Source organism: Podarcis cretensis (assembly GCF_951804945.1).
Source record: "Podarcis cretensis genome assembly, chromosome: 13".
In the NCBI taxonomy this organism is placed as follows: domain Eukaryota; kingdom Metazoa; phylum Chordata; class Lepidosauria; order Squamata; family Lacertidae; genus Podarcis; species Podarcis cretensis.
The window spans coordinates 28,368,520-28,393,293 of record NC_137182.1 but is presented as its reverse complement, the minus strand read 5'-3'; the positions used below and the strand labels follow the sequence as shown (position 1 = coordinate 28,393,293).

The 24,774-nt window shown below is 47.7% G+C and overlaps 3 protein-coding genes across 12 annotated transcripts in view; 2 read left to right on the top strand and 1 right to left on the bottom strand.

The window, feature by feature from the left end:
• Window positions 1–3,454, top strand: part of GRB7 (growth factor receptor bound protein 7) — an 84,469-nt gene extending 81,015 nt beyond the window's left edge. For all 7 annotated transcript variants that reach the window (XM_079948741.1, XM_079948739.1, XM_079948740.1 and 4 more), the window contains 2 exons: window positions 852–945; window positions 1,863–3,454. In XM_079948741.1, coding sequence (XP_079804867.1) covers window positions 852–945; window positions 1,863–2,009 — 241 coding nt within the window. In that variant the 3' untranslated portion in view covers window positions 2,010–3,454. The remainder of the gene's footprint in view (window positions 1–851; window positions 946–1,862) is intronic.
• Window positions 2,628–24,774, bottom strand: part of IKZF3 (IKAROS family zinc finger 3) — an 84,550-nt gene continuing 62,403 nt past the window's right edge. For all 3 annotated transcript variants that reach the window (XM_079948802.1, XM_079948801.1, XM_079948803.1), the window contains exon 9: window positions 2,628–3,109. The gene's annotated coding sequence lies outside the window, so the exon portion shown is untranslated. The remainder of the gene's footprint in view (window positions 3,110–24,774) is intronic.
• LOC307200331 (retinol dehydrogenase 8-like) lies at window positions 3,922–14,734 on the top strand. 2 transcript variants are annotated; one of them, XM_079948878.1, is made up of 6 exons: window positions 3,922–4,342; window positions 6,334–6,495; window positions 8,621–8,800; window positions 11,055–11,148; window positions 12,398–12,581; window positions 14,363–14,734. In XM_079948878.1, the coding sequence occupies exons 1-6, from the start codon at window positions 4,246–4,248 to the stop codon at window positions 14,600–14,602; spliced, it is 957 nt and encodes a 318-aa protein (XP_079805004.1). In that variant the 5' UTR covers window positions 3,922–4,245; the 3' UTR covers window positions 14,603–14,734. The 2 variants fall into 2 exon arrangements, with proteins under 2 accessions (XP_079805004.1, XP_079805005.1); XM_079948879.1 differs by lacking the exon at window positions 3,922–4,342 and adding an exon at window positions 4,399–4,726.

Sequence of the window (24,774 nt, the reverse complement as noted above, 5' to 3'; positions counted from 1 at the left end):
GAATGAGCCACAGGCTAAAGAGTTGGGCTTAATTTGAAATGAAACCATCTCACTTCCTTCCTTCCTCCCCACCCACCCCCACTTTAAGCACTGAGTAATACTGACTGTGTTTACTCCCAGGTGGCGCTGTGGGTTAAAGCCTCAGCGCCTAGGGCTTGCCGATCGAAAGGTCGGCGGTTCGAATCCCTGCGGTGGGGTGCGCTCCCGCTGCTCGGTCCCAGCGCCTGCCAACCTAGCAGTTCGAAAGCACCTCCGGGTGCAAGTAGATAAATAGGGACCGCTTACCAGCGGGAAGGTAAATGGCGTTTCCGTGTGCGACTCTGGCTCGCCAGAGCAGCGATGTCACGCTGGCCACATGACCCAGAAGTGTCTCCGGACAGCGCTGGCCCCTGGCCTCTTAAGTGAGATGGGCGCACAACCCCAGAGTCTGTCAAGACTGGCCCGTACGGGCAGGGGTACCTTTACCTTTACCTTTTAGGTGCAAATATACCTGCAGCCTTAGAGACTTGAAGGTCAGCTTCCCGGAGGCCAAGCCATTTGCCCACCACCATAATTACCCCTTCCTACCCTCAACCAACCCATGCGATCCAGATCATGCACTCAGCAAGAGATATCTTGACAGCAATAGCTCCATGTGACTCATGCAAGCCTGAAATCATTTTTTTTCAGGAGGTGGGGACCAGAACTGAGTGTTAGTGGTGTGGTAGTCATGAGCATGGACCCATGAAGATGTTAGTGCGAGAGGGCCGCGGGGTTGGACCTCGGCTCACATCTGCACTGCTCCTTCTTGTGGGTGGAGGAAGAGGCACAATGTGCTTTTAACAGCCTTCCTATTGTCTTGTCGTTTGCAGGGTCTTCCTGCTGCGGGAGAGTCAGAGGAACCCCAAAGGTTTTGTCTTGTCCCTCTGCCACCTGCAGAAGGTGAAGCACTATCTTATCCTTCCGGTAAGTGGTCGCATGAAAGAACGTACAAAGCTTGCCTTTATAACAGCTGCATTTGGACAGTCAATTCCTGGCTTAGGAAATAAACCAAGATATGCACGAGCTCCTTGCACCTGCAGGCAGCCCGCTTTGCGTGAGCAGGGAAACAGACTTAGAAGCTGGGGGGGGGGGAAGTGTGCACAAGAGAGAGTGAGAAAGAGACAGAGATATCTTGAGTTCGAGGGAACGTGGTTACCAGACAGGCTTCAAAATAATGAACATAATTAAGCAAACCAGCCTAGTATAAGTTACAGGTAGGTAGCCGTGTTGGTCTGCCGTAGTCGAAACAAAATAAAAAAAATTCCTTCCAGTAGCACCTTAGAGACCAACTAAGTTTGTTCTTGGTATGAGCGTTCGTGTGCATGTATCTGAAGAACTTTGCATGCATACGAAAGCTCGTACCAATAACAAACTTAGTTGGTCTCTAAGATGCTACTGGAAGGATTTTTTTTATTTTGTTCAGCCTGGTATAAGGCAGGAAAGACATCTCGGCAATACCCCTTTTCCAGCGCTCCCCCCGCCCCAAGCCAGCCTGGACCCTAATACTAGTTGTGGAGAGCAAGGGCAGGGGGGTTGGAACATGGCCCTGGCCTGCAGCACAGTTACTACTATTTTGTGTGCTCCCGAAAACTGAGCCCAGACTCCACCGCAGCCTTGCTTTACTCCAGGGGTAGTCAACCTTTTTATACCTACCGCCCACTAATGCATCTTTCTTGATGGTAAAATTTCCTTACCGCCCACCAGTGCTCAGTGGAAGGAGGATTTAGCTTGTGCCGTAGAACCCACTAATGGGCAGTAGGGACCAGGTTGAAAACCCCTGCTTTATTCTCTTCTGCGCCTTCCCCTCCTGCCGGCGGCTTACCGTCTTTTGTGGGTTTCAGAGTGAGGAAGACGGACACCTCTACTACACCATGGACGACGGCCAGACTCGCTTTGCTGACTTGATCCAGCTGGTGGAATTCCACCAGATCAACCGCGGCATCTTGCCTTGCAAGCTGAAGCACTACTGCACAAGCGTTGCCTTATGATAGGCTGTCTTCCCAAGCGGCCTTTCCCTGTGCCCACAGATTGGCCATGGCCGGTGACAGGGAGGGGGGGTCTGGGGAGCAGGTCTTTTTTGAACTCTGTACACCGGGATCGACTCCGAACTTTGAATTGCTCCTTAATAAACTTCAGCTGCTGCAAGCGACCCGATTTGAACCTTCCCATTCCACCACCACACTGTCATCGGAAGCCTCCGGATTCTGAGCATTCGAGGTCGCGGCAATTGCACTTCACTTCTTAAGAGGACATGGCTCTGTTGGCGGGCGGCTTCCGCCATGAAAGGGAACTGGTGTCCGTCTGACCGCTGAGTGTCCCGCTCCACTTTGGGGCTTTGTGTACATCTCTGATCCAGGGCTTGTTTTGGTACTGCACGCAAGAGATTTTGCTGCTACTTCAGTCCTCCTGCCTCCTAATGTGTTCTCCTTTTCTGGGAGTTGCCTTTCAGGTTTGTTGTGGGTTTTGCATCGCTTCGAAAACCTGTTTGACCAGAGGCAACAGCAGGGGACAAAAGAAATATTGGATGCACACGCCATGGGAAGCGATGCCTCTTGCACGCTAACTTCCAGCTCTCTTTTAACAACAGCGACAGAGGTTTGCCTGCCTCTCTGGTGCTTGGCATTGCAGCTTATTTAAAGCGGCAGTCTCCTCTTGGGATGCTGGGCCCATGGGCAGAAGGCTGGTAGAGAGTCAGGAGGGAATCCAGCGACAGTAGCTGAAGATGAAAAGGAAAAAGACCCTGAGATTAGAGTTTTAAGTGCTACCGACTGAGCTGTTCCCGCCCCCCCGCCAGCTGTTGTCCAGGCAAAGACCAAGCCTGCACTGGAACTTTTTATAGCTCTGCCAGATTGGAAGAGGCACACAGGATGGGTGGGTGGGTTATTGGCATCGCCCTGGAGGCTATCCTTTCCCAGGGATCTCTTCAGTCTGCAGTCCCAAACGTCTTTTTGCACAGAAAAGCAGAGGAACACAGATTTGAAGTTGCTTGATTCTAGTCCTAGCTGCTCCCCCCACTCGAATACACAGGGATATTCCTTTCAGCACTCTCTCCGGATACCCTATTCTGAATACATTTAAACCCAAAGATCTCGACACACACACACCGCCAGCATTCTTATTGGATATTTGGTGCAATATGGCCAATACCACTGTGCTATAATCCCCAGCTCTCATCCTCTCAAGCTGTTGGGTTTTGCCGTGAGTTGGCTTGTGCTATTGCATCTAAGAATCACAGGCAAGGAATCGAGATAGGAAGAATTGGTTTTCTCCCCTTACATGAAAGGGGATTTTAAAAACACCCTGGGATAGGGAGGGGGAGAAGCAGGAAGGCTCTGCCACTAATGTCGTGCAAATCTATAAGGCCAGTATCTACTGTGATGAGTTGTGTATATATATATATAAGTGATGATAATAAATTGTATTTTTTTTCATACATTTGCTTTGATTTTGTACACAAGATCAGTTGTGAGAAAAGAACAAGCTAAGAGCAGCCAATTAAATGAATAGCAGAGATCACCCTGTAAAGAATCAACAGATTATTTTATCTCTTTATTTATCTAAGACACACAAAACTTCTTATTCATAAATAAAAGTTTATGTTTGATAACTTTTTGTTTCCCTATCCTTAACAGCCCTTGTGGCAGGAATGAGCGTGAAGCCAACGCCGGGTTTCCTCCGTTTTCGTTACTGATATATCAGTTTCGCCTCTCAGTGCTACTCTTTGGGCCTCTCTAGATACTGAATCACCCAGATACCATCACATTAAAAAAAAAGACTGCGTCAGAAAGGAGTGTCACTGTTGATTTCCTCCAGCCCAGCACCATGGCATTGGTTACACTTGAAATTTCGGTATGGGGATCCTAAAAGCAAAGCATGCTGGGTGATGCTTCTTGCAAGGCACTCTGGGCAATGTCATTTCCCTGTTCGCATACCGTGTGCCAAGTCTCGTGGTTTTGTTTGTGCATCACGAGTGGTCGGGCCTGGAAGTGATTAGGCAGGATTTGCCATGCAAATCCATTTGGGATTTAGCAATGGCCAGGAGATTAAGGCCTTGGGAGTTGGCCAATTAGCTGGCCTTTTTTAAGATCCTTGAAGAGGACCCACTGGGGAAGATGAGAGGGCAAATCGCAGAGCTGCCAGAAGCCCACAGCCTTCTCTATAGGAGTCAGAGGAGCCACTGCCTGGTCTCTGGAGGCTACATCTGCCTCCTCAGCACAAGCCACCATGGCTCCCAAAGTTGTATTGATAACAGGATGCTCATCCGGGATTGGGCTGGCATTGGCTGTGAAACTAGCACAGGACAAGCAGAGAAGGTTCAAAGGTGAGCTTCTTTAAACAGTGTTTTATGAAACAACATTTTTTAAAAAATGTGTACAATATAGATAATTAAACTGAATTTTTTCTCTGCCTAGCTTCCTTTTAATCTGATGCAGCTACACAAAATGACATGATCAGGTTGTTTGCTTTTCCAATTTCTTTCCCGTTGGAATCACTTCTAAGTCTCCAGCATTTAGCATGGATGGTGGTGGTGTAGAGAGCCCTTTGCTAGCCTGGATGAGGGTATTCAGGGCACCTATCTTATCTTCAACTTCTTACCCTCCCTTCGCCATGACGTCCCAGGGTGGGTAAGAACAAAACAATTACGCAATTTGAAAGCAAATACTTAATGCAACACCAAAACGACAATTTAAAATGGAGCGAAAAGGTAAATTCCAAATTAAATGCATAATTCTGTTTAATTGTTTATATTCATAGTTGCCAGCATGTTGATCCAATGAACTTGCCATGGATATAAGAAATAGTTACCTGAAGGCTGTAACATGCCCTGTACCCCTGAGACAGGACCATCTCTTAACATCCTGTTTAGGGAAGTTTTTAATGTTTGATGTTTTATTGTGTTTTTAATATTCTGTTGGGAGCGGCCCAGAGTGGCTGGGGAAACTCAGCCAAATGGGTGGGATATAAATATTATTATTATTATTATTATTATTATTATTATTATTATTATTATTCTGACTGCACAGTGCTGAGCTTCCAACTCTGGTTTTGAGTGTTTCCTAGAATGAGTGTGCTATCAAACAAATGCGGGGATCATTAGTAGTCTGGCTGCGAGCTTTTTAATTAGCTGCTGATTGTATTGTAGTAGCTTTTAAATTTGATTCTGGTGATGCATCACCTTACAGCTGCTAAAGAATTAAAATCTGTCGATTTTGTCTACTGCCTTCTATTCTCTAGCTCCAGTTTTAATTGGAAACTCAGACTTAAATTACATCTAAAAAAAACCATACACCAAACCTGAACTCCCAGGTTTTCTGTTCAGCCATTTTGAAAACCTGAACTTCCAGGATTGAAATTTGGAACTGTGGTTTAGGGTTGCCAACTTGAACACCAGGAAAAGGGGGGGGCGGGGAACGGGGACAAGTCTGCCATTGTGCCCTTAACAGCAGCATGATACACTGAAATTAGCAGGTGAACTATATCATAACATAGAAATAAACATCATCCATCAGCTGAAGGCTTTAGGCCACACTGTTGATGAAAATAATAATAATAATAATAATAATTAATAATAATAATAATAATAATAATAATAATAATAATAATAATAATAATTTATTATTGGGTGGCTCCCAATTGAGTGTTAAAAACAATACAGCATTAAATATTAAAAACTTCCCTAAACAGGGCTGCCTTCAGATGTCTTTTAAAAATAAGATAGCTGCTTATTTCCTTGACATCTGGTGGGAGGGTGTTCCACAGGGCGGGCGCCACTACCAAGAAGGCCCTCTGTCTGGTTCTCTGTAACCTCGCAATGTGGGAACCACCAGAAGGCCCTTGGCGCTGGATCTCAGTGTCCGGGCTGAACGATGGGGGTGGAGACGCTCCTTCAGGTATACAGGTCCAAGGCCGTTTAGGGCTTTAAAGGTCAGCACAAACACTTTGAATTGTGCTCGGAATCGAATTGGAGCCAATGCAGATCTCTCAGGACCAGTGTTATGTGGTCCCAGCAGCCACTCCCAGTCACCAATCTAGCTGCCGCATTCTGGATTAATTGCAGTTTCCGGGTCACCTTCAAAGGCAGAGCGCATTGCAGTAGTCCAAGCAGTAGATAACTAGAGCACAGCTCCTGCAGCCAGTTTAAAAGTTGGCGACTTAGGTTGGGTACTTTGGAAATTAAAAAAATGTCCTTTATAGCCCCGGCTATGAGGGTTTGGCAATTTGGGTGAGATGCAATGTAAAAGCTTTGGTCTCAAAGTCGGAGTGGAACCAAGGATGGTTTGCGACTGAGTGACGAAAGCTCCTGTGTTCCAGTGATTGCCACAATGAGGAATGTGGCCAAGAAGGAGAAGCTGGAAACTGCTGCGGGGGCTGCTCTCAACAAGACGCTGGAGATCAAACAGCTGGATGTCTGCGACGAGAAATCCATCCGCAGCTGTGTCAACAGCATCCCCCAACGGCATATTGACATCCTCAGTGAGTATCTGAAAGGTTTGCTGCATTATCTGTCGCCCACAGTAAGGATTGTGTTAGAAGGTGGAGCACAGTGAATCAGAACCCCCGCCCCACCAAAAATAAGTGTGGGCTCTCTTTTTCTTTTTAGCCCAGAAGGAAAACTTGGGGTGAGGTAGCAGCAACAGCAGTAGGATGATGGGGATGGAAGGACTTGCTTAGGACTTCCTTAGATGTTTACATTGTGCACATGTATGCTAATTCCTACACACACCCAGTGGTGAGCCTACATTTTGGGGGCAACGAAGTCTGAGTAACCACTGTTATCTTCTTCAATGGGTTTGTTCCACGACACATCGCCACAAATTCTCCATGAGTTTGCTTTTTTGGTATCCGCTTATGAACTCATTTTTATTCCTCTAGGATCTTGACCACTTTTTAAAAAGTGGTGGTGGTGGAGAAAACATTAGTCAATTTTTGTGAGACTCAAATTGGGTGACTCAGATTGGGTCTACTAATTTGGGACTTGGGGACTCAAGTCATTTCTGGGGGCCCTGAGAGATCCACAAGATTCCAGATTGGTTCCTAGTAGAGCCTCTCGCAAGTCTGGGACTGTGATTAAAGAAAAAGAAGAAGACATTGCGTGTCAGATTATTGTGATCTGTGTAGGTCAAGAATGTTAACCAGAGATGGGTGGCAGTAGGGATAAATAGAGTAGTGTAGGGGGATTGTCCTCTGAAAAATTATGGAACAATGGGGTCCAATGTGACCATTTTGCCTACACTCCTTAGACCCATATCGTGCTATGCCAATCTAAAGCCTTCCAGATTGGATTAGGAATTTACTAGAACAACACTCAAGCCAAGGGTTGCTTAGGTCCTTAGCAAAAGATCACAGTTGTGCAGGGTAATAATGTTCACTCTCTGTGGGTGTAAACAGACATTCAGAAACCACACAGTAGCTGCTTAAAAATTTGCAGTAAGGTGGTGTGCATGTGCAGTTATCGCTTGAGACTGAAGGAGCGACTGAAGGAGCGACTCTCGTGACTAGACGACTGCAGGTCAAACAACCCCCAGCAGAATGCTCATTTTACCAGATGCAATGTCATCTTTGCTACTGCTGCTCCCCACCTCACCCCCAAATAAAACCCTGGCATTCCAGAAATGGAAAGGCGGCTCTGGAATCTTGTCTGGTGGGAGAGAGTGTGGGTGGAGAAAGGGTTAACCGTTCCCCTGCCCCCCTGAAGCTGCCCTGCTCCCATCACGTTTCTTTGGTGGAAAAGCAGCCAAATTTCCCAGAAAAGTGTGTCCGCACTATTAGGTAGAGAAAGGCAACTGAATTTAGGTATCATAAAAGGCCAGTAAATGGTTATCTGTTGCATTTTTACTAGCATGCTAAGTTACTTGCACGGCCCCGATGGGATTTTCCACCTCAGCTGTCCAAAAATAACTTGACCAGTTTTAGGTATTCTGCACAGTGACTTTGGCAGGCCGAGGGGAGCAGCACCACTTTCTGATTGCCTCAGACAACAAAATGTCTTGGGATGGCCATTCCCAGACATGCAGCTGACAACAAACACACAGCTCTGGCCTAATGGGAGCCAGTGTGGTGTAGTGGTTAAGAGCGGTAGACTCATATTCTGGTGAACCAGGTTCGCTTCCCCGCTCCTCCACATGCAGCTGCTGGGTGACCTTGGGCCAGTCACACTTCTCTGAAGTCTCTCAGCCTCACTCACCTCACAGTGTGTTTGTTGTGGGGAAGGAAGAGAAAGGAGATTGTTAGCCGCTTTGAGACTCCTTAGGGCAGTGATAAAGCGGGATATCAAATCCAAACTCTTCTTCTTCTCTTCTAATATCTTGTGAAACGCCAACTGGATTACCTGTCTGCATCTCTACAGTTACACACTCATAGTTTAATGTGGCAGTCACTTAGTTCTCAGTTTCCCCTAGTGTCTGAGAACATGGGAAGGGGCTAGAATGGGGTAACATTGGCTCTACCATTGGGCTAGAGTGGGAATGGGGAAACTGCAGCCCTTCAAATGTTGCTGGACTCCAACTCCCTCAGCCCCAGTCTGTTTCCATTGTTCCCTTCCTCTCACTGAACACCAAGAGTGGGGTTCACAATAAGATCTTTTGTCTGCCTGCTGCAGTCAACAACGCTGGTGTAGGTCTTATTGGTCCCATCGAGTGCCAGACCATCGAAGAGATGAAGGCCATCATGGAGACCAACTTCTTTGGCGTGGTGAGGATGATTAAGGAGGTCCTCCCTGACATGAAGAAAAGGCGGAGCGGCCACATTGTCGTCATCAGCAGTGTCATGGGTTTGCAAGGTAAGGCTGTTGTTTTTTTGGCTAGGTCTTCATTCACACAAGCTTTTTTCCAGCCTTGTTCGCAAGCCCAGATTTTAAGAAGCAATTTCCTTTCTGTGTGGATAGTGCATTATGCAGCTTAGCCCACTAGGTGGCACCAAGGTAATTTGCATCTGGGTGGAGTCAGGAGTTCCCTGTGTCTGTTGTCTTCCTATGAAGAGAGACAATAACGTTTTTTGCCAAATTCCTGACTGGTGCATCTTCCTCTAAGTCTTCCATGTCACCTGCTTTCTGTGCCTCAACCTCAATGCCTTACTTACTTATTTATAAGTAAGTTGTTTATACGCTGCCCTCTCAGTTAAATACCATTGATATATTTAAAAGAAGACACAAAACAGAATAACTATTAAAAGGGCTGGCTACTGCATCCATAAGAACATTGCCTACTAAGCTAAATCAGTCAAAGGGTACATATAGGCACTTTCCCATCTCCTGGGAAACACACAAACAGCAAAACACAATGGCCGTTCTGTGTTGTTTGTCACCAGTATCTGATGTTTTGAGGTAGGCCACCTCCAGAGACAGATTCATGGAGGATAAGGCTCTGTTCTGTTTCCACTGTCAGAGGCAATATATCTCTGAATGCCAGAGGCTGAAAATCACTGGTGGGGAGAGGGTAGCTGTTGCACCCTAGGCACTCGGAGAACAGGATGCTAGACGAGGTGGGTCTTTCCTCAGAAGCAGTGGGCTCTTGTGATGTTCTCTGAACAGAGGCTCCCTTTAGATTAGGATCAATAAAAGGTAAAGGTAAAGGTACCCCTGCCCGTACGGGCCAGTCTTGACAGACTCTGGGGTTGTGCGCCCATCTCACTTAAGAGGCCAGGGGCCAGCGCTGTCCGGAGACACTTCCGGGTCACGTGGCCAGCGTGACATCGCTGCTCTGGCCAGAGCCAGAGCCAGAGCCAGAGCCGCACACGGAAACGCCGTTTACCTTCCCGCTGGTAAGCGGTCCCTATTTATCTACTTGCACCCGGAGGTGCTTTCGAACTGCTAGGTTGGCAGGCGCTGGGACCGAGCAGCGGGAGCGCACCCCGCCGCAGGGATTCGAACCGCCGACCTTTCGATCGGCAAGCCCTAGGCGCTGAGGCTTTAACCCACAGCGCCACCTGCGTCCCATTAGGATCAATAGCCACTGACAGACCTAGCCTCTTAATAAATCGTCTAGATCCGGCTTCCTCAACCTCGGTCCTCCAGATGTTTTGAGACTACAATTCCCATCATCCCTGACCACTGGTTTTGCTAGCTAGGGATCATGGGAGTTGTAGGCCAAAAACATTTGGAGGGCTGAGTTTGAGGAAGCCTGATCTAGATCTTTTTCTTAGCAAGCTAAGGCTTTGTTTGCACATGTGCAGCAGAATGAGGTGGGTAAATCCCAAGGGGGCAGAAGGACAGACTCAAATCTTGAATATTTTCTCATCTAAAACAAAAACCAGAAACAAAAACAAAAAAAACCCTGCAAGTAAACAGCTAACACATATGGGGAAACTGGAAATTTTTATCCCAGCCCATTTTGCAGGGAGGGTGTGTGTGAGAGAGAGTGAGAAACCTTCAAAATGTAGCTTATTCACTTGCTGTCTGGAGTGCCAAACACTTTAGCTGCACAGAAACTCCATGTGAAAGTAGCAAAAAAGGATCAGGGTGGCTGGTGTAGGAGACTTTTAAGCAGATAGCAGGTCTTTTTTTGTTGTTTAAGTTAAGATTTTATAGTACAGTGTTACCTTGGGTTAAGAACTTAATTCGTTCTGGAGGCCCGTTCTTAACCTGAAACTGTTTTTAACCTGAGGTACCACTTTAGCTAATGGGGCCTCCCGCTGCTGCCGTGCCACTGGCGCACGATTTCTGTTCTCATCCTGAGGTAAAGTTCTTAACCCGAGGTACTATTTCTGAGTTAGCTGAGTCTGTAACCTGAAGCATCTGTAACCTGAAGTGTATGTAACCAGAGGTACCACTGTACTCTGTATAGAACGCATGCCCCCTCTCTCTGTATAGGTGTGTGTATGTGTACACACACACACACACACCTCCATTGTAACTTGTATAACTGTCATTTTATATTGAAATGTTGCCTGAAAGTTGTCAAAGCCAGTGGCTCATAAAATAAATTTGACGCCTGAATAAACGAGGACATAATTAATTTTGTTTGACTTGGCCATCAGAATGGTCTACCTGCAGGATTTGTCTGTGTCCAGCTTCTTGCTAATCTCTTCTTTTTTAGGCATCGTGTTCAATGACATCTACACAGCTTCCAAATTTGCCATTGAGGGCTTCTGCGAAAGCCTCATCATCCAGGCGCTCAAGTTCAATATCTTGTGAGTGGCTAATCAGCAAGTGATGTTTTTAGACCCCTTCTCCTCCCCTGCCATGCCTATACAGTTAGGGTTGCCTTCTTTTGCATTTCTGGCAAGTCTCCTTCAGTTTCGACAGCTGCAAAAGCGGAAGGAGTTCAACAGGGGTAGTTTTTTTCCAGTTGAAAGAGTCACTTTAAATAATGGGGAATAGTGGCGCTATTGACAGGATAATACAGCTGGTGGTCAGACGAAATTCACTCTGATCAGATCAGAGTTAGCATCTCTCTTTGGGTAGTTCAGCTCTTCAGGAGGGGTAAGTGGGGAAACAGGGAGAATTCAAGTTGATTTAGTGCTCATTTGTCTCAAAGCGGGGTGACAACCTCACCACACATTTAAAGCAGTAAAGTTCTTAACCCGAGGTACTATTTCTGAGTTAGCTGATTTAAGTTAGTACTGATTTAAGCATTCATGGCTTCCCACCCCCAAAGAATTCTGGGAACTGTAGTTTATTAAGTGCGCTGAGAATTGTTGGGAGATCCCTATTCCCCTCATGAAACTGCAATTCTAATAATTCTGTGGGGGTTCCCTTTGGACTCTTTTCTCTTCTCTTCTCTTCTCTTTTCCTAGCAGGCCATGGTGAATCCAGCCAGCTTTTTTAAGAATCACAAATGGGAGCTAAGACATGTGGGGGGGGGGCCTACATAAATAAAGGATTTTGAACAGTGTATATTTAGGGTTGGCTTTCTCCCCCCCCCCCCAATATAGCTTCCAAATTAGCCGCTTTTTCAGTCATGGTTCACTACAGTCATACCCAGAATAGACAGGGTGACTGAGGTTAGTCATCTGTATTGATCTGAATGGGCTTACTCTGCGTATGACTTGGCTGGATCGAGCGCAGCCGTTTCTCACTGCCACTTCCACTCCCTCCAACAATTGCTCATAACTTGACTTGGCCTCTTCTGTGCCTCTGGAAGATGGTGGCTCCCTTCCTCACAGCCAGTGGCGTAGCGTGGGGGGTGCAGGGGGGGCCGGCCGCACCGGGCGCAACATCTGGGGGTTAGGGAAATCCACGGGTTAGGGGGCGCAAATCCACGGGTTTGGGGGCGCAAATCCATGGGTTAGGGGGCGCAAATTACTTGCCTTGCCCCGGGTGCTGATAACCCACGCTATGCCACTGCTCACAGCCGAAATGGAGGGAGGACCCCACAGGCACCAGAAAAGCATGCCTGGCTTAAGGATGAACCTTACATATTGTGTGCTTGGCTTGTAGTGTCAGTTTGATAGAGCCTGGCCCAGTCGTGACCGAGTTTGAGATGAAGGTCTATGAAGACGCAGAGAAAGCTGACTACTCCCAGACGGATCCTGAGACGGCAGAAATATTCACCAATGTCTACCTGAAAAATTCCAAGGCCATCTTTTCCAGCTTGGGTCAGACCCCTGAAGATGTAGCTGAGGTGAAAAAAAACTATCGTCTTCTTTATGTGTGACAAGGGCTGCCATTATTATTATTATTTTTATTATTATTATTATTATTATTATTATTATTATTATTATTATTATCACTTGCAGGAATTCCTATGCTGCTCAACACACAAAATTCCAGATCGCTGCACATTTTAGGATTGGAAAGCACTTGTAGAACCAAGCATAGGGGGAAAACAGCACAGCATCTTCAGTAGAATGGACAACCTTCCTGGTTCACACCACAGGCAAAGTCTGTGAGAATATAAAAGCTTTAAGCACATGTCTAAAGCAACCATTCTGAAGCTTGGGGGCCCCGACATTGTTAGACTACAACTCCCATCGCTCCTGTCCACTGGCCCTGCTAGCTAGGGATGATGGGAGTTGTAGTTGTTAGGCTATCCCTGTCCAGGTAGGAGTGCCACTGAGGCTACCCGAGCCTCAAGCAACAGCAATGCATCCAAAATTACCCCCAAACTTTGTACCCGCTCCTTCAGAAGGAATGTAACCCCATTGAAAGCAGGCAGCCTCCCATCCAACTGGTTAGATGCAAATTAACAGTCTCTCACCCAATGTTGCTCAAGAATTCAAAGAAACAAAAAAACAACAACACAACAGTGCAGTATTTAACGTTGCAGTCTGCCATCTTGATTCAAGTTGTATCCAAACACGGGTGGAAACCTCCTTAATCACAGGAACCATCTTGCAAAATTTGGTTAAGGTACCCAAACACATACAGATCAGACAAACAACTTTCCAAAATATATAGCGGATGTGGTCAACTGATTAATCGTAAGAGTTTTAGAAGGTTCCATTGATTAATCAACTAAGGCTGGATCTACACTGACCTTTTTAATATTATTACTACTATATTAGATATATAGTTCTAAAACATCACAGGACATACTGGCAAATAAAAAATGCTCCTTAACCTTGTTTCCCCCCCTGTAACAACAGAGTTTCTCTATTGCAGGTTCCTGGTTGCTCAGCAGCTTCCTCTGGTGTCTAATAATAATAATAATGATGATAATAATAATAATAATAATAATAATAATAATAATAATAATAATTTATTCATGCATTCCCCACCCATCTGGCTGGATTTCTCCAGCCACTCTGGGCAGCTACCAACAGAATTGATGATGATAATAATAATAATAAAGTGATAAAACATCAGACATGAAAAGCTTCCCTAAACAGGGCTGCCTTCAGATGTCTTCTAAAAGTTAGATAGCTGCTTATTTCCTTGACATCTGATGGGAGGGCGTTCCACAGGGCGGGCGCCACCACTGAGAAGGCCCTCTGCCTGGATCCCTGTAACCTCACTTCTCACAGGGAGGGAACCGCCAGAAGGCCCTCAGAGCTGGACCTCAGTGTCTGGGCTGAACGATGGAGGTGGAGATGCTCCTTCAGGTATTAACATTACAAGCATTATGAAAATCATTCCTTAACCCTTCCTTAACGTTATAAACGATGAGCGTAGATCCGCCCTATGATTCCTTTAACTGAGTGAGTAGCCACAACCAGCAGCCACACACATCTAAAATTAGAGGCCGCTTTTTCTGGCACCTCAGATTTCAGCAATCTCTCAATAAATAGGCATCAGAAGAGCAAAATAAATCATTATGAGGCTGGGGGGTTGGGTTACCATTGTGAGGGAGGATGGGCTTTGGAGTGCAACCCCATCTGCAGAGACACAGGTTTCCCAGCTCTGCCTTTGTGTGGATGTCCTCTGGCATTTATTTACGTGGGTGTCCTGTGTTTCCCTCCGCAGCACACGCTGAAGGTCATCACCACGGCCAAGCCACCCTTCCGCCACCAGACCAACGCCATCTACACGCCCATGACGGCTCTCAAGCACGCCGACCCCACCGGGGCCTTGATGACCGACTCGTTCTACAAGATGGTCTTCAAATATGATACCCTCTTGCACGTCAGCCTGAAGGCCATTCGGCTGATCCGCTGGCAAGCCCAGAAAATGAGGCAAGGAGCTAGGTTGTTGGGCTTCAGATGAGGAGGCCCTTCAGAGGCCGGAGAGAGAGAGACTGGGGAACGGAAGATCCCAAAACAGATTCACTTCTCTTTTTACCAAACTTTCTGTTCGCACATTTGAAACACTTTAAAACCCTCAGTTCTATTCTCACTACTTCTGACTAGGCTTTTTGTTTTTTGTAATTCACACCCTGGAGCCCTGCTTTGTGTTTATTTGCATGCTTTAACCCCCGTTCTCCCTTTGAATTGACCCAGAGATGAGGTTGAAAGGCCCGTGTTCATGCAGAAGCTGAGTAGGAGCAGCAGCAGCCAGGAATGCATGGCTCTGAGCAGTCCCAGGATAGCAAACCACTTGGAAATCTGTGAACTGGTCTCACCTCTTAGGACAAAGAGCAGCAGTGCAAAAAAACTAAAACAAATAAAGGCTGAACTGCGCAATATGTTAAATACAAGTGGCTTGCAGCCACATGGGGGGATTAGAGAAATTAATCCCAGGCAAGGGGGAATTGCCATCCAGATTCGAGGTTTAACCCTACCCTCCCCTGGCGTGATTCTGACAAAAATCCTCTCTCCCCGCCCCCTCCTTGCTGCAATTAGCAATAGCAACAAAAAAAGAGGTTTCCTCGCTGCTCTTTTTTGTTTGTTTGTGGTAAATGTGATAGCAGTAAAAAGAAGAAGAAAAGAAATAGCCTACCCTGTATGGACTGGAAAAGCATAATTCACACACCTCCCACAGATGTGAATTTTACCTTTGTAGAGGAGGCTAGTTTCTACATGCACTCGGGCATCTCTCTCTTGCCTTCCTTGCTGGGAAGCAAGAGAGTTCAATGACACATTTCAGCCAGGCAAAAACACTCGAGGATGGCACAAAGAAGCAGGGCTGGTGAGGGGGTGTGGCCTAGGGAAGGGGCGTGGCCTGGGGAAGGGGCGTGGCCTGGGGAGAACACTGAGGATCAGGTCCAGGGGTCTGGAGGCCTGCATTTGACCTCCCACTCCTATCCCTCCTTGGGAGGAATAGAAAGGTGGTTGGGGAGAGAAGGAAGGGACCACGGAGGTGCTGCAGGAAGAAACCCATTTATTACATCTCTGAAAGACATACCCTCCAACATTTCTCTGAAGAAAATAGGGGCGTCCTGTTCCATAATGGGATATTTTTACTATTTATACCCCACCCATCTGACTGTGTTGCCCCAGCCACTCTGGGCAGCTTCCAACATATATAAAAACATAATAAAACAGTAAACATTTTTTTAAAAGCACCTTCCCTATTACAGGATTGCCTTCAGACAGCTCGGGGGGTCAGATAATTCCACACCCTCCAACATGTCTCCAATGAAAATAGGGACATCCTAAGGAAAAGCGGGACATTCCGGGATCAAATCAGAAACCAGGACGGCTTCTCTAAATCAGGGACGTCCCTGGAAAATAGGGGCTCTTGGGTGGTCTGCAAAAGAGTGAAGCCCCAAGTGATTGACTCTACCATCCAGAAGCAGCAATAACACAATCGGAAGGAGCTCCTCCCCTCTCCATCTCAACCTTTACAAGTTTTTGCCGCTGCAAAGAGAAGATGCACCTGTGGCACAAATGGCCACTGGCTATCCATTCTGGTTCTGTGTGTGCCCACGTTTCGGGGCTGTCTCTCTCATCACTACCCCAAATGCTCTGGCTAGGATCCGCTGTGGTGTTGAGGCAGGGGACCCCTGTGTGTATGTGCGTACCCACCCAGATCCTTTTTGAGCTCAGAGGCGCTTGGCACACACCTTGGCAGTTGGGAAGAAACCAGACCAAGGAAGAGTCCGTTTGTGAATCCTGTGGAGAGTAGGGATGGGTAAATTTTGCCAATTTCGGATTCTCATGGTTTCCACTCTAAGGTTCAGTTCTCTCCCTTTTCCTCACTAGTTTATGATTTATAGGGAACTGAAACCAAAAGTGACAGATTCGTGTATCCCTATCCACAGTACACTGTGGAAACACTCTGGGTTTTTTCCAATGGTACCACAGTGGGGTAACTTCAGTCTCTGAAGAAGAGTTTGGATTTGAGGAGTCTCAAAGCAGCTAACATTCTCCTTTCCCTCTGTGAGGTGAGTGAGGCTGAGAGACTTCAGAGAAGTGTGACTTGCCCAAGGTCAGCCAGCAGTTGCATGTGGAGGAGCGGGGAAGCGAACCCGGTTCACCAGATTACGAGTCTACCGCTCTTAACCACTACACCACACTGGCTCTGGTCTTCATGGTCTGATTGGAGGGCTCTTTAAATGGTCATATGACTTCCAACACACATTGTGCCATTAGGGCGAATGGGAGCCTGCCCCACCAACCTCAAGCCCATCCTCAGCCAGCCGGCCAGCCCCCCCCCCCGCCTGCCTTCTTATTTGCACCCAGTCAGGGATTGGCTCTTCCTGTCACCAGTTCTAGATCCACCTTCTCTGCCTTCCTACCTACCAATTGCAATGGGCACCAGTCGTCACTGCCTTCTTCAAAATGTGACAAGCCATCCTCCTGTCATCCTCCTGTCATCCTGCTGAGTGGGGCTTTGGCCTCCTGCCCCTAAGTCTTACCTCATGGTACCACCCATTCTTTATCCTTTAGCATTTGAGAGTCCTGAATCAAGGTTTACTTTTTGGTTGTTTTCTGGTTGTTGTTGCTCTTAATAGTTTTTAAATCACACACAAACACAATGCAAAACCATGGCAAGGTTGCCCTTGTGTGTTGCCTGTTTCTCCTCAATCTCTCTCCTTGCCCTCTTTCCCTAATCACCCTCAAACAGCCCTCAAAATATGTAATAGCAGAAGTCGAATGAAGAATCCTTTCTGGAAATAATAAAAAGGAACAACGTAAACATACCAGTATGATTCTGAGCACAATTCAAAGTGTTTAAAGCCCTAAACGGCCTCGGCCCAGTATACCTGAAGAAGCGTCTCCACCCCATCGTTCAGCCCAGTCACTGAGGTCCAGCTCTGAGGGTCTTCTGGCAGTTTCCTAATTGTGAGAAGTAAAGTTACAGGGAACCAGGCAGAGGGCCTTCTCGGTGGTGGCACCCGCCCATCAGATGTCAAGGAAATAAAGAACTACACAACTTTTAGAAGACATCTGAAGGCAGCCGTGTATATGGGAGTTTTTAATGTTTGATATTTAATTATGTATTTATATTTATTGGGGGGCCCAGTCAGATGGGCAAGGTACAAATAAAATTACTATTATTATTATTATTATTCAGGAACAAACAAATAAGTGCTTCTCTAGTTGGTATGTAGCAGTCTGAGTGAATTTCCATGCACAATGCACACAGAGCAGCTGTAATAGTTTAGTGAGAACAAGAACCCTGGAAGTAGAAGGAAACCCCAGTGGTGGGTCATTGGGTACAGGAGGACTAGACTTCTGCAAGATAAATCGATTCTCCTGGAAACTCAAACCTGAGAACCTTTGCTTCTAGATTATCAGTTGCCCTGTTTGCTGATTATAATGTCTCTGTGTGAGAGAGAGATGACACCTAGCGGCCCATGCAAGTATTTCTCTTCTTGACTTTTTGCCAAGAGACCTATTCTGCAAAATGATAAAAGCGGATTTGATTATGATGACAATGATTCGATCATTGACATAGAACTCTTGCAGAGCACATAAAGGGGGGAAAGGGAGGAGAAAGAGGGAGAAGAAATCAGAAGGTTTTTGTTTTGTTTTTGCTCCACATCCTCTGGACTTCTACTTGTAAATTGAATACCTGGAAGCTCCCCTTTACTCATCTGTGCCCTGGGTCCCATAGGCAGAAGGGGGTGACATTGGGGGTGGCCATGTGCTCTCGTCGTGTTGGTTGAGTCACATGATCCTGAGGTAGACAGCCCATGACCAGCCTTAGGGGTTTCAGTTCCCAGTCCCAGACAGAAATATCTCCAGCGAGCTGTGCTTATTAGACCCTGACGTGGTATTTTTAGCCACTTGGGGTTTAAACTGTAAAGAAATGACTGAACAGCACCTAATTCTGATGACTGCGTGGACTGAAAAAGCAGATACAACACAGAGGGAGGGAGCAAAGGTTGCGGCTTGTAAGGCGAAGGGAACCTTCAGTCTAAATAAATACAAGAGAGGTTTTCAAGGAGATAATTGGTGATGATAATGGAGGGGCCGATTTCTTTGAAGTGGTGTTTTTAGGAAAAGGTAGCCGTTTCCCAGAACCTGGCTTGTTTTACGTGAATAATAGAATTGGAAGGGACCACGACTCCCACCCTCTGAAACACAGGAAACTTTGACCCAACATGGGGCTCAAACCCACAACCCTGATATTAAGAGTCTCGTGCTCTACTGACTGAGGAGCTCATCTGTATGTACCACAGTCAGCCTTGTTTTTCCTCTGACAAATCACAACTATTTGTGGGATTATGAAGATGGGCAGAGCAATCCTAGATTCCCATTAGGCTGGGACTTGAGATATGCTGTGGCATGGCCACTTCCCATAAGGCCCAAACAGCATGGCCAAAATGGCAGGAAGTCCCTTCCAATCTGAAGGGCACCACGTTGGCCACCCTTGCTACACATTCTCTGCCTGGGGGACACACACAGACAAAACTGGTGTAAAAATACCACCAGTCTGGGGCTGTGCTAGCAAAGACACCCACATACTGCCTCTACACCGGGGGAGCCAATGAGTGTATAATGTTATGATATCACAGCGCACACACCATGGTGCCACAGCGCCCCCTGTCTACCAGTCCAAGCAGCACGGGCAGCAGCAACCCCTGCTACAACAAGACCCCTGGTGTCCATACAGGCAGGGATTCAGCGACCACACAAACCCCTGTCACGTTCCTCAGAAACCAGTGGGGTCTAATGCTTAGAGTACTGGGTCTTAGACCTCACTTGGCCATGAAGCTCAGTGGGTGACCTTGGATCAGTCACCATCTCTTAGCCTAAGCCTACCTCACAGGGTTGTTTTGAGGATAAAATAGGAAGAGGGAGAAGGCTGTATGCCACTTTGAGCTCCTCGGAAGAAATAATAACGATGATTCTGGTGGTAGTGGTAGTAACAGCAGTGTTTTGGAGCCCAACACAAAAAGGAAGGAAGGAGAGCGAAGGAATAGTACCACTCTATTCTGCCTTAATCAGACCACACCTGGAATACTGCCTCCAATTCTGGGTACCACAATTTAAGTGGGATATTGACAAGCTGGAGTGTGTGGAGAGGAGGGCAACCAAGATGATCAAGGGTCTGGAAACCAGGCCTTATTAGGAATAGTTGAAGGATCTGCTTAGCCTGGAAAAGAGGTGACTGAGAGGAAATCGGGTAGCCATTTTCAAATATCTGATGGGGTGTTGCATGGGAAAGGGAGCAAGCTTGTTTTCTTCTGCTTCAAGTTCCAAGAAAGGAGATTCCAACCGAACACCAGAGAAACCTTTTTGACAGTGAGAGCTGTAGGACAGTGGAACGGTCTTCCTTGAGAAGTTGTGGACTCTCCATGTAACGCAGGACCCGCATAACTCCCTGAGCAGGAGGACTGGGCAAAGCGCACACTGTTTCCCTGGGACAAAGATTGAAGACCTACCTAAGGAGGCAAAGACCTTTTCGCCTGTAAGCCAAGGGAAGCCACAGATAAACGGCAACAGCAGCCTCATTAAACAGGACATGGGATTGGGAGCAGGGCCAGATTTAGGTTTGATGAGGCCCTAAGCTACTGAAGGTAATGGGGCCCTTTATATGTCCAGCAGTCCTTTGTCAACAACAAATTGTCACTTTTGTGTTGAATATATGTGTCAGGGGTTCAGGAGCAGAGGCACAGGGGAAAGAGGAAGCGGAGAGCGAAGGGGAACAATCCGAGGGCAGCATAGGGGAGTATGACAGTGGGCCGAGAGATTCCATGAGCTTCTCCAGCGATTCGGAAGATTCCCAGAAGGGGGCACCGATGGCCTGGGCAAGGGGGGTCCCGGGAAGGATGCACCAGAAGCAAGGGGCCAGCGGCGACTCCCAAAGCAGCAGCTGGAGATCGGGACCAGCTTCCCCACCAGGGCGTAGCGGGGGGGAAGAGTCCCATGTGTCAGGGCCGGCTTCCCCTCCAGTGGGGAGAGAAGATGAGGCAGGGCTGACCACGCCCCTATCGCTGAGTGAGGGAACGGAGGGGAAGTCAGACCCAGCCAACCCCCCCGAAGGGGGAAGCAGTGACAGGAGCAGTGTAACGGTCAGGAGGAAGGTTGCTGGCTGGGCGTGCGCGCCAAGTTCAAATGTACAGGAGCGCGGGACAGCAGGGAGGTCGGATTGGGAGCCAGGTCCTAAAGCACGCCGGAAACAGGGGGAAGAATCCGGGGAATCAGCATCAGAAGAGTCCAGAAAGGGCGACACCCCAGTGGGCAGAAGGACCCAGAGGAGAAAGGAGCAGAGGAGGAGGTGGAGCAAGGCTAGGGTCTTGAACTGGTGTCAGATGGAGCTTCAGCGGTCTAGGGTTGAGACGTAGAGCTGCACGCCGCGTCTTTGAAATGGAAACTGAACCTTAATAAAGACTTTTGTATATAGTAAGAACTGGCGTTGGTCCTTTGTGAGCTGGGACCTTGGGCAGCTCTGACAATATGCTATATGGTAATTTATGGACCTAATAGGTATCTAAAACCATTTTATTTGTTTTTTATCTTATATTGTAGAAATGTACATCCAGGGTTTTTTCCTTTAAATTTTTTGGGGGCCCCCAACAGAGTGGGGCCCTAAACTATAGCTTGATTAGCTTATATGTAAATCTGGCACTGATTGGGAGACAGGAGATGGGAGTTCAAACCTCATTGAGGCGAGGGGTGCAGGGCAAACACATCCCCATTCAACTCTTGCATGTCTACAAAATCCCACAGAGCGGCCTCAGCAGTGAGGCACAGCCGCAGACAGCACTTAATCACCTCATGGAGCGTTGTGGGCTGCTGCGAGAACAGACTGATGAACCAGATTGGCCCTGGACCTGATCCAGCACAACTCTCTTGTCTTGCTTATGTTTATTTGACTTTTTCCTCTGGCCTCAGCACTGAGTCACAGACACCTGGATGAGCCCTAAGTAAAACAGCTCACATTGCACAAATGGAGCAAAGGGACAGGCTGAGAGACATTTAAAGGTGAACCTACCTAATTCATACTTTCCAGAGCGAGATGTGAACTGAAACGCAACCAACTTCACGCAGTGCTGTTCTCCAGCCAAGTAATGCGTACAGAAATGCATGTGCTGAATGGAGGGTGCATATAAATGCATATATTAGTGGAAATAGCGCACACAAATGACAATGTGTTTTCCCATTAGGCAAAACGATGTATGAAATGGCGTATATTAGGAGAAATGAACAACAGAATGTTTTTGAGGACTTTTCTTCTTTTCTTAAGCAAGCTGATGTGGAAATGTGTAGAATGGAACTTCAGATTTGAAAAATGAGAAAAGGAGAGAAAATAAAACTGTGATAGATTCCTCCATCCCTACAGTGGGATCCCCAGTTCAAACCCAGGGTTCAAACCTACACTAGAAAACATAGGCTGCATTGTATACTCTGAGGGCTTGTCCACTTTTCCCTTTGCCCCATCATGTTCCCCCAGGAAATCCCGTTCTTTACTGTTGAATAGGAGCAAATGTCAAGTGGGTTTCCTGCAGATTGACATTTGCTCTGATTCAGCAGCAAAGAGGGAGTTTTCCTGAGGGGAAAGCGGTATGACAAACAGAATACCCCTTGGATGAGGTATCCTTCCTAGACATGGAACCAGAGGAGCTATGGATGAGCTGGAGCTGGGAGCAGTTCTCCTGGGTTTCGGACAGGGCTGGGCATTGAACCCATGACCTTGTGCATGCAAGGCTGATGCAACCCTGCCCCTGATCTACAGCCCTTCCTCAAACACTTTTGCATGTTGCACACCATGGAGAGTTGCAGGGATACAGGAGCTTGGAGGAAACAGTTTAACAAGCCCACAGCCTGTAAGGTAAAGGTAAAGGGACCCCTGACCATTGGGTCCAGTCGTGGCCGACTCTGGGGTTGGGGCGCTCATCTCGCTTTATTGGCCAAGGGAGCCGGCGTACAGCTCATGTGGCCAGCATGACTAAGCCGCTTCTGGTGAACCAGAGCAGCGCACGGAAATGCCGTTTACCTTCCCACCAGAGCGGTACCTATTTATCTACTTGCACTTGACGTGCTTTCGAACTGCTAGGTTGGCAGGAGCAGGGACCGAGCAACAGGAGCTCACCCCGTCACGGGGATTCGAACCGCCGACCTTCTGATCGGCAAGTCCTAGGCTCTGTGGTTTAACCCACAGAGCCACCCGTGTCCCCCCCCCCCACAGCCTATAGCATCCTCCTGCTGGCTGCTGGCCCTGGTGTGAGACTCCCCCCATGGAAAATGGTCGCAGCATGGATCCTGTAGTTGCAGGAGAGCAAGGGAGGCACACACAGAGGACGACAAGCAGCTGGAGGCCGTTGCCCCTGGCCCTGGATGCCCCGTAGGCGTTTGTGAGGAAGTGAGAGAGAAGAGGGAGCTGCGCCACCTGAGCACACAGCCAGGCTCACGCCACAGCCTCCCCCCTCCCGCCCCACTCTCTGTTGTGGTCAGGGAGGAGGAGGAGGAGAGCAGAAGGCAGCGAACGCATCTCTCTCAGGGCTTTCAGGGAAACTGTGATGCAACAGCTTGCTCTGCAATCTCATATTATCCAAGCTGTGACCTTGCAAGGCAAAACGGCTCTGCAGTGTTTGGGTGGCAGTGAGCAGGGTTGCTGTGGGTCATCCAGCAGAGCTTCCCTGCATGTAGGGATGAGGGCTCACAAAGTGTGGGCGATGCCAGCCATCTTGGGTGGATTTAAAAGAGAATCAGACAAATTCATGGAGAATAAGGCTCCCTCTGACGGCTAGGTTCTTCCTCCACCCAGTGAAGGACTTTGGGCTCTCCAATTTCAGCAGTGCCCTGCAGCACTGAAATTTGGCATGCTTGAGGTCAGAGAGAGAGGCCATGCGACACGCCCTGTCATCTGAGCCATGCTGTCCAAACGTGAGGGTTTATCTACTGATGCTTGGGTGCTGAGGTTACACCAGGCACCCCCGAACTTGGCCCTCCAGGTGTTTTGGGACTACAGCTCCCATCATCCCTAGCTAACAGGACCAGTGGCCAGGCATGATGGGAATTGTAGTCCCAAAACATATGGAGGGCCGAGTTTGGGGATGCCTGGGTTACACCATATCCAGTTCCCCAACATGGAGATTGTGGTCATTCACACAGGGGTAATGCCTGAAATAATTTTTCTTTCCTACCAAAGAGCAACCCTGCATAGACAGTGAGGATGTGACTGTGAACTAAAGGGGTATAGGATTTGGTAAAAGCATATACATTTAGCGCATGGGCTGTAGCTCAGCGGTAGAGCGTCTGCTTTGCAGGCAGAAGGTTGCAGGTTCAATCCCCGGCTTCTCCAGCTGAAACCTGGAATTGCTCCTGTTTGAAACTATGTAGTGCTGCTGCCAGTCAGTGCATGTAATATTGACTTGGATAGAACAATGGTCTGACTTGGTGCAAAGGTAAGATTCTATGTTCCTCTGAATTTTAAGACCCACTGACTTCAACTGGAGACTCAGGCATGAACTTAGGGCTCCCATCCTAGACATCCTTACATCCCACTGAACTCAGTGGGGCTTGGGTTTGTTTTTTTAGTAGCCGCATTGCACTAGCAACCTACTGAGCCTTTCAAAGCTGAACCCAAGCAAGGTTGTTCCTCCTCGCTCTTCTTGCTTCTGTCCTTGGGCGCTCTTTTCAGATTGCTTGCCTCCTCCTGCACTCCCTACATTTCTGAAGAGAGGAAAGTTTTATTCAAATTCTCAGAAACCACAGAGTCAGGGCTGGCTGCACCTTTTTGGGTCTTTGATGGGAACACTTCTGAAGTGTGGATCCGGCAGGTGTTCTTCCTGTTACTGCGGTGGAGGAGGAGGAGGAGGAGGAGAAGAGGAGGAGGAGGAGGTAGTCGACTGCAAAGCAAGTGCCTGTCATAATTTGTGAAGAAGAAATGAGAAAAGCTCCTTCATTCTGTGGATAAGGGGCAGGGAGGAGGGGCAGGATGGAAATGCAATAGTGCACAGTTCCAGGAAAATCACAGAAATAGTGCCCTCCATATGCTGCTGCACTACAACTCCCATCATCCTTTGGGAGCATCATCCCACTGTTGGAGCTGGTGGGAATTGGAGTCCAGCAACTTATGGAGGGCACCAGGTTGTGGAGGAC

Excerpts from the sequence above, each read along its gene's own strand:
- LOC307200331 (XM_079948878.1), top strand. The coding sequence starts at position 4,246 with ATGGCTCCCAAAGTTGTATTGATAACAGGATGCTCATCCGGGATTGGG. Across the intron at positions 11,149-12,397 it reads GCGCTCAAGTTCAATATCTT|TGTCAGTTTGATAGAGCCTG; the intron begins GTGAGTGGCTAA and ends CTTGGCTTGTAG. Across the intron at positions 12,582-14,362 it reads CCCCTGAAGATGTAGCTGAG|CACACGCTGAAGGTCATCAC; the intron begins GTGAAAAAAAAC and ends TTCCCTCCGCAG.